This window comes from Humulus lupulus, chromosome 5, assembly GCF_963169125.1.
Source record: "Humulus lupulus chromosome 5, drHumLupu1.1, whole genome shotgun sequence".
NCBI classification, from domain to species: domain Eukaryota; kingdom Viridiplantae; phylum Streptophyta; class Magnoliopsida; order Rosales; family Cannabaceae; genus Humulus; species Humulus lupulus.
In genome coordinates, this window is record NC_084797.1 from 176598051 (window position 1) to 176605790 (window position 7740).

The 7740-nt window shown below is 34.0% G+C and overlaps 1 protein-coding gene across 1 annotated transcript; it reads right to left on the bottom strand.

Annotated features, from left to right (window-relative positions):
- Positions 1 to 752: 752 nt before the first annotated feature.
- Positions 753 to 7189, bottom strand: LOC133777878 (probable ADP-ribosylation factor GTPase-activating protein AGD8). The gene is made up of 7 exons (XM_062217633.1): positions 6949 to 7189; positions 6664 to 6782; positions 5264 to 5693; positions 4897 to 5157; positions 2988 to 3110; positions 1503 to 1604; positions 753 to 1269 (listed from the first exon to the last, which is right to left on the bottom strand). The coding sequence occupies exons 1-7, from the start codon at positions 7015 to 7017 to the stop codon at positions 1162 to 1164; spliced, it is 1212 nt and encodes a 403-aa protein (XP_062073617.1). The 5' UTR covers positions 7018 to 7189; the 3' UTR covers positions 753 to 1161.
- Positions 7190 to 7740: the final 551 nt, after the last annotated feature.

Sequence of the window (7740 nt, forward strand, 5' to 3'; positions counted from 1 at the left end):
ATAATTATAGCTGTAACAATTGTCTGTACCCTGGTTATTCAAGCTCCACAAAAATCTAAGCTATTCCCTACATCCCGGGATTCTATTACTGTCAGACATGAAATTCCAGGGAGATGTAAATCTGTTTCTTCTAACATCGCAGAACAAGAACAGGTGCTCAATGGTTTCCTGGGCTATATTAGCACGAAGGGCATAATGTTTGAAATATGTAGATCTTTTTCAATATGTTGTAAAACTCAATCCACTTACTCTTCATCTTGTTACAAGTACCTATTTGAAATTAAGATTTCCTCGAGTACACTCCCTAATTATCTTTCTCAAATTCTTTAAAACCCCGTCTTCACATATGCACAACATTGACTTTTTGTAAACTTGCGGTAAGCTACATTATGAACCCAAAGGATCAGATCTGTCATCAACTATGTTCCTTTGGAAAACTTGGGAGTTTAAAGGTACTCAGTCCCAAAGGTGTCCTGCCTGTCGAACAGTTTTGCATACCGTAAAAGACAAATTTTGCTCGTGCACTGATGAGCCTAACAAGGATCATCTAATGAAAATGCCTAACGATAACTAATATTCCAAATCCATTGCCAACTTATGAGAGGACAAGTACACAATCTCAAAAAGTATATATTCGAACTAGACTGCCAATTGCCAAACGGTTCATCAAAACCAACCCAGTTAAGAAAAAAATTGTAACTAGTGACGAGAAAGAAAAAAAATAATATGTTCAATCTTTTACAAAGAGAAAATAAAGGATATTTTTTTTAATGTAATTTATAATAGAATATTTTCCGGCCCAAAACAAGCACAGTGCAAAGATTTATTGCCATGTTTGCCCCAGGATTGGAAGTCAAAGATAAGATGAAAGTTTTTCTACTCTCTGGAAACAGAGCAGTAAGACTTAAGTTGGCTTACAAACTGATCAACTTTGCTAAAGTAAAAGATGAAAACTAAAAGACATCAATCTTTAACACATACACAATAGCTCTTCTACAAAACATTCTCAAAGCACGGTGTTGATAATACCAACAGTAAATTATTTTGGTGTCTTTTTTGAAAGAATTTTTTTTTCTTCTTTTTGTAATGACAAGTCTTCTTTACATTCACTAATATAAAAGTGGCTGGTACCGTAACAAATGCACAAAAACCATACTAAAATCACAGGATTCTGTCCTGAAAATCTGTAATTAAAGTGGATGCCAAGGAGCTAAGCTTCTTCCCAGTCTCACCAGCAATGTTTTTAAGAGATGATATATCCTGTTGCGCCTGCAAAGTTATAAGTACCAAGATCAAATTCAAAGAGCCATGCAATCCTTACTTAATAGTATATCCATATATATTATGCAACAATCGAACCATAATACAGATTTCTTAAAATAGGCGGAAATATCAAATGTTTATTTATATAGAAAAATTATCAAGTAGAACAAATTAAGCTTGAACTTCCATTTGAACTTTACAACTTGTCGATGGTAGCACATGTAAATTAAGAGGCATACCTGGAAAGATATACGATTGATGAGATCACTTGTAGTAATATCAAGTGCAGAATTATCTGAGCCGTTACCAAAAAGATCAGCACTAGATATGGCAGATGATCCCTGGAAGTAGGGAGGGTGTGCGTTATATTCTGGCAATACTCAAAATTATAAACAAAGCCATCTTCTGGCTATAAAATTATGAAGAAGTCCTTAGGAAAGGTGTATGTACTCATCTCAGCCAAATGTTGCTTTATACAAATTAATAATTGCTACACCAAAGCTCAAAATAAATTATATTATAGGTTCTTTGCTCTTTAGAGACACTATACTTAAACAGAGATTATTGAATTTTAAGTTTCAACATGAACAAATTTGAGTAAAACTTTAAGAAAAATGGATAACTAATTGTTTTTTTTAACTAATAAATAATACCTTAGAGAACAATGAAATAATGCACTTGCACTAAGTTGTTCTTTATTTTATTTTTAAACTAGGCTCCCTACGATATTGCTATGCAGATACCCAGGATGGAATTGAACCTCAGACTTTGTGGGAGCAAACAACCTGCCCACATGCCTGACCATTTGAGCTACCCCTCTTCGGTTACTTGCACTAAGTAGTTCTTTAAGCGAACTTGAAAAACAAATGTAGCAGCCAAGTCCCTAAATAGTATATTTTTATCATCATTGTAAACTATTTCAAAGAGATGATAATTAACATCTTTTCACTTATGCAAACATATCTGCCCTTCAATATTTATACTGTACAGTGTGTGTGACTGTATAATCCGTAGGCAAGAAAGTTGATTGAATAGCAAGGGAAGCAGTTTGATGTTGAATACTGTAAACAGACAAATCATGCTACTACTTGCAAATAAAAAATAAATAAACAACAATACAAAAATTAATAGTGAATGTCATATTTCATCCTTTTTTTTTGGTGCAACCCCTCCACAATTTGAAATGGGAAAGAGCCTGTTGGCATTTGCTTTCTTCATTTAAAAAATAAATAATAAAAATTATAAAACCCTTGTAAATTGATAACAAAATTTGACCCTCCCATGTACACTAAATTAGAAGTGACAAAACTATTATTTGAATTTAATAAATTTCCTATACAAGATTTCAAACAATATTTGAGTTTTTCAAATGACAAATCAGTTAAACAACAGATTTCAAACTACTATTTGTGTATCCCAACATAATGATGTATGCAAGCATAAATTTTCCCTTCACAAAGGGTAATTGACTCATTTTTAAATAATTTTTCCAGATTTAGTTCAAATGAGATATCAAATTACATGGTTTTTCCTGATAATAATTTAAAAATCAAGGTCGTTTCCCATTTTTTTAAAAACAAAAGGATTCTGTCAAAAATGCCAAGATCGAGTCCTCGACAGGCAGACCTAATTTTAACTGTGGGTACACTAACAATAGAAGATCACTGCAATATCATTATGCTAAGCTACTATCAAAATTAAAAATTATTGGCAAAGATACATACTGAAAACTTCTGCAAGGAGACTTGACTATCAGCATCAGCTTTGGCCTGATCTCCAAAAAATTGGGCAGATGAAATTGATTTTGCATTTGAAAACTTCTTTCTTGCTTCATCAGTTTCCTGAACCTGATGCACAAGAGGAGAGAATGACACGAGCATCAAAGACTATCCAAGAAAGCACAATAATATGAAGGTTCCACGTTCATAATTAACAAATGACCAAGTTTATTGTGATTGGTCTATTCAACAGTCATTAACATATCCTAACAACAAATCTATAAAAAAAAAAATTTGTACATATGTTGAAAAGCAATCCAACAAAAAGTTGCTTTAGTAGTTATCCCAATCAACTAAATCAATTATGTCTGACCCAAGTAAAAAAAAACACTACTGTGCGCACAAAAATTAACAATTATATAAGCTTCACCATTTATACAACCTAGAGAAAGATGGCTCTACCATTTAGATTCTCCATCAACAACTATAGTAGTCCATTCCCCTAGAAATAATGTGTTACCACAGGTAGCCATTAAAGGGGAATATGCAGCAACATGCTCGCTTATACAAATTGGAGGAAGAAGGCTCAGCTTTTCAGGTTCTCCATCAACAGGATTGTATAGTCCATTCCCACTATAAACTAATTCATTATCAAATGTAACCCAATAGTTGTGGTCTCATTGGCTTGCCAAATAAATTTAAGGATTTCAATTCTCGTATTAATATTGAGTGCTAGAATAGTAAGGTCTCACTGGCATGCTATAATTTCTTTCATTGTAGGACTAAATTCCACTAGATTTTTTAAACAAGGAATTAAACCACACTATTAAGAAGCTGGTTTAAGGAGGGAATGTTGTACGTTGTGTTATCCAATAAAATAAAGACACGCACAACAATGGTTCTGTTAAACACACAAACAAAAACAGAACACTGAAAAAACTTTTTGAAAGATACCGTTGCTTCTGTTAAAGATCAATAACCAGCAGCACGTGCCAGTCCCCACTTCCATTAAGGTTGAGCTTAATTGAAGGAAGAGATTCTCGCACAATCTGGCCGAAAGCAGTTTTAAAACGGTTCCCAGTCAATAGTTCTACACTTTTTTCCTCCATGATTTGTGTAGCACTAGATTTTTCAAAATATTTATTTGCATTACCATCTCCATAAAAAAAATCATGATAGCACACCAGGGTAACTAGCAGGGCTTGAACCATTCATATTAAAATTAAATTTCCTTGAAAATAAAAGTTGGACAATGGTACTTACAGGACAGGAGCTCATAAGTAACATCCTTTCCACTATTCAATTTTAGTCGGATTGCAAAATTAGTATTTTGATGTTGACAATTTAAAACAAAATGAAAGAAATAAATGTAGAAGAAAATTTTTGTTAAAATCAGAACTGTCCAAGATATGTCCAAGGAAAACGTATGACAAATTTGCAGACACAGATTATAAAGTACAGGTATCTAATTATTTGAATGCCTGGCAGTGATTAAAATTAAGCTTTATCATGCGACAACTTTTAAAAAAAAAAAAATAAAGCTTTATCAATAACTGACTAAAACAACGTTACTAATAATAATTTTTCTTTTTCTTTAAATTAAAAAAAAAAAACACTTGACTGATATCATAGTGAAGCATAAGCTATAAGATAAAAAAATAAAAAACATGTCCTTAAAAATAAATGCAAATAACATGGTTGGCCTACAGGGAAAGAATCAAGTTTATCCACATCCTATAACATCCCCACAGCTGGAAGTTTCTACTGTCACAATCAAACACATTGTTTTCACACTTAATATCTTTTGTTTCAAAATAACAAAATATCGTACTGAGTTCTACATGCTTGTGCACAGAACCGGTTGTCTAGTTCCTATCAACTAAAAGACTTTAAGCAATTGTATAAAACAACTTACTTGCACTTTCGAAGAGTTTGAACTAGCTTTCTTGGAAAAGCCACTATCCATACCAAAATCTGCAAAAAAGCTTGATGCTTTTGGTGGAAGAACATGACTAATGACATGGGCACCACTAGAATTTGTCTCAGCAGATGGAACACTTTCTACATACTCAAACCGAGACGCAAAAGATGATCCTGCAGTAGGGGTGGTGTTACTTGAAGTGGAAACAGGAGCAACAGGCTCTTCTGGCTTCTGATCGTAAAGATTTTCATTTGGCTGCATTGTAAAATATATTTTGTCATGCCAAAATCCAAACATCATCTCAACATACATCTGCATATAAAAAGTTTTTTTTAAAAAAAAAAATTGAAATAACTTAAACCTTTGTAGTAAGTTTTCGAGCACCAAGACCCCCAGTCTTCCCAGTTTTTCTGGCACCAAGAGGCTTCTTCACAGTACTAACAACTGTATGAGAAACTTTTGGTGAGACAGAAACCTCAGGTGGCTCCTGCTTTCCTAAGGAGTTTTCTTTTGGAGCTTCACTAATCTTAATGTTGGAAAGTCCATTAGATGCTTGTCCTGATTGAGAAGCAACAGGCGATGAAGGTAAGCCTGCCTCATCTGCCATACTTTTAGCAACTTCTTTTGAAAGTAGCTGCCTGTATAAATCAGCAGCTCTTGATGTATACTTAGCCTCAATTTTGCCACCGTCAGTCCACCCATGCTGCTTAAAAAAAACATGTGCGCGATTGTTTCCTCCAAAACTCATCATTTTCAACTGCTCAGAAGTCCATGAGTCTAAATTTGTTGACCTACATATGATGAACAAAAAGTCAGTCTACAATTTACGTGAATATGCTAATAAGTGCTTAATTTGGAAATAATTTTGTTATTTAGCCAGGTCAATCCTTGTAATTTCAAAATCAAATAAGTTCATAATAAACCCACAGAATAGAATATACTCTATCAACATAGCCAAACAAATATTACTAGGGGAACTGTGAAGATATGAACAAACAAAAAGAATGTACAATAAGCACTCCATTAATTAGATGCCGGTGTCTTAGTCTAAAGATGATAAACTTTAAATATCAGCACCATGTACTAAAATGACATCATAAAATACATTTCTTGGATTAAAAAAAAATTGCGAAACACCTCCTTCCCTAAAAAATCAGCTCAATATTGAGAATTGCCACACACATTTTAAACAAAGTCCAAAAATGAGATCATAGACCCTGCATTTTGTGATCACGTGCAGTGTGCCGCTAACGTTAGTGTGTCCCTAGCTAATTCAACCTGAATTGTTTAATAGAAAATCCAGAACAGAGTTCTACTGGCTTTGTCTTTGACATCTCTTTTCTTAGTCAATGAACTATAAAAATTAGGAATAATCTAAAGGAGCATTTTAAAATTCCTCGAACAATGCAATACTATGCAGATTCCCATACCTTGAACTAGGTTACATTGAACAGCTACATAACAACCATTTTAGAATTCACTACAACTTTCTTGATGAAATGCGAAACTAATCCCGGCATATCCACAATCCACCAAAATATTTCAAAATGCTACAAATTTCCACCTTCTTGTGTGTTAAATAATAAAAATAATGCACAAACGTGCAAGACCCAATATAGATGACATATAAAATTTAGTATTGCTATATAATTAGATGTAAAAACACAAAAATAGATCTATTGTTGTATACCATCAGTGAGCCACCCACAATTCTGATCAGTAAATCAAATAAAATTGCGAAAGCCCGAAAATGAAACTCACCTAACGAAGCTGATATGAACACCTAGATTCCGATGAGCAGCGGAGCAATCAATGCAGAGGAATATGCCATAAGTAACCGATGCCCAACTCGTGTTCTTTGAGTTACAGTCGAAACAAATCTGGAAAACCCAAAACCAAACAAGAAAAAGAAAATCTAAAATTAGAGATCCACGATCCTAGTCACCAGATCTGAACCAGATCTCGGACACCCAAATCGAGCTCCAGACCTAAAAATGAAGAGGAACCCAAAACACACCAATAAATTAAAAAAAGATTGAACCTGACCTTGTTATCAGACTTTGATTTCAGCTTTTTGAAAACAGCATCCCTATCAGTGAAAGCATCGGACGCCATGAGAGAAAGGGAGCGAAACTTTGGAGAGAGAAATAAGGTAAGGGGAAAAATCCGAAGAGGTGCTAAAAAGAACACCTCCTCAGAATTTGGGACCCAAAAATAAATATATAGATAGAGAAATCAGTGAAACCGGAAATTTGATGTTTGGTTCTCTCCCTTCTTGTTTTCTAAATTTCTCAATTCTGAAAACCAAAGCTTTTATTAGTTGGGAGGATCCGAAATTACAAAACTACCCTCCCCACTCCTGAGAAGCACAAGACACCGTGTTTTTGTCTGCATAGTTTTTATTTATTTTTTGAATTTGTTTGTTTGGTGTTAGAGTCGGTGGTTTGTTGCTATCCTCAATCCTCTTGCTAGGTAAAAAGTATACTATTCTATTTTTAAAAAATAAATAAACACTAAAATTTTCATTTTTTTTAAATACTTTTAATTAAGGGTGAATATTTGACCCGCAAAATCTGAGCAACCTGATTGACCTGAGCCTGAGAAACTCGGTTTTTCCAAAAATCTGAAAAATTCGGATGAACCCGATCCGATCCAAGACCATGCCAGTTCGAGTTTAGACTTTCACTTGTTGGTGGGTTCGGATGAAATCTGAAATTGAATCCGATTATTTTTTTAAAAAAAAAAAAAAGCCCTCATTCTTTTTTCTAATCTCTAACCCCGTATACCTCTCTCTCTCTCTTTGTTATCTTTCTCTTCCCCAAGTCCCACGACCATGGC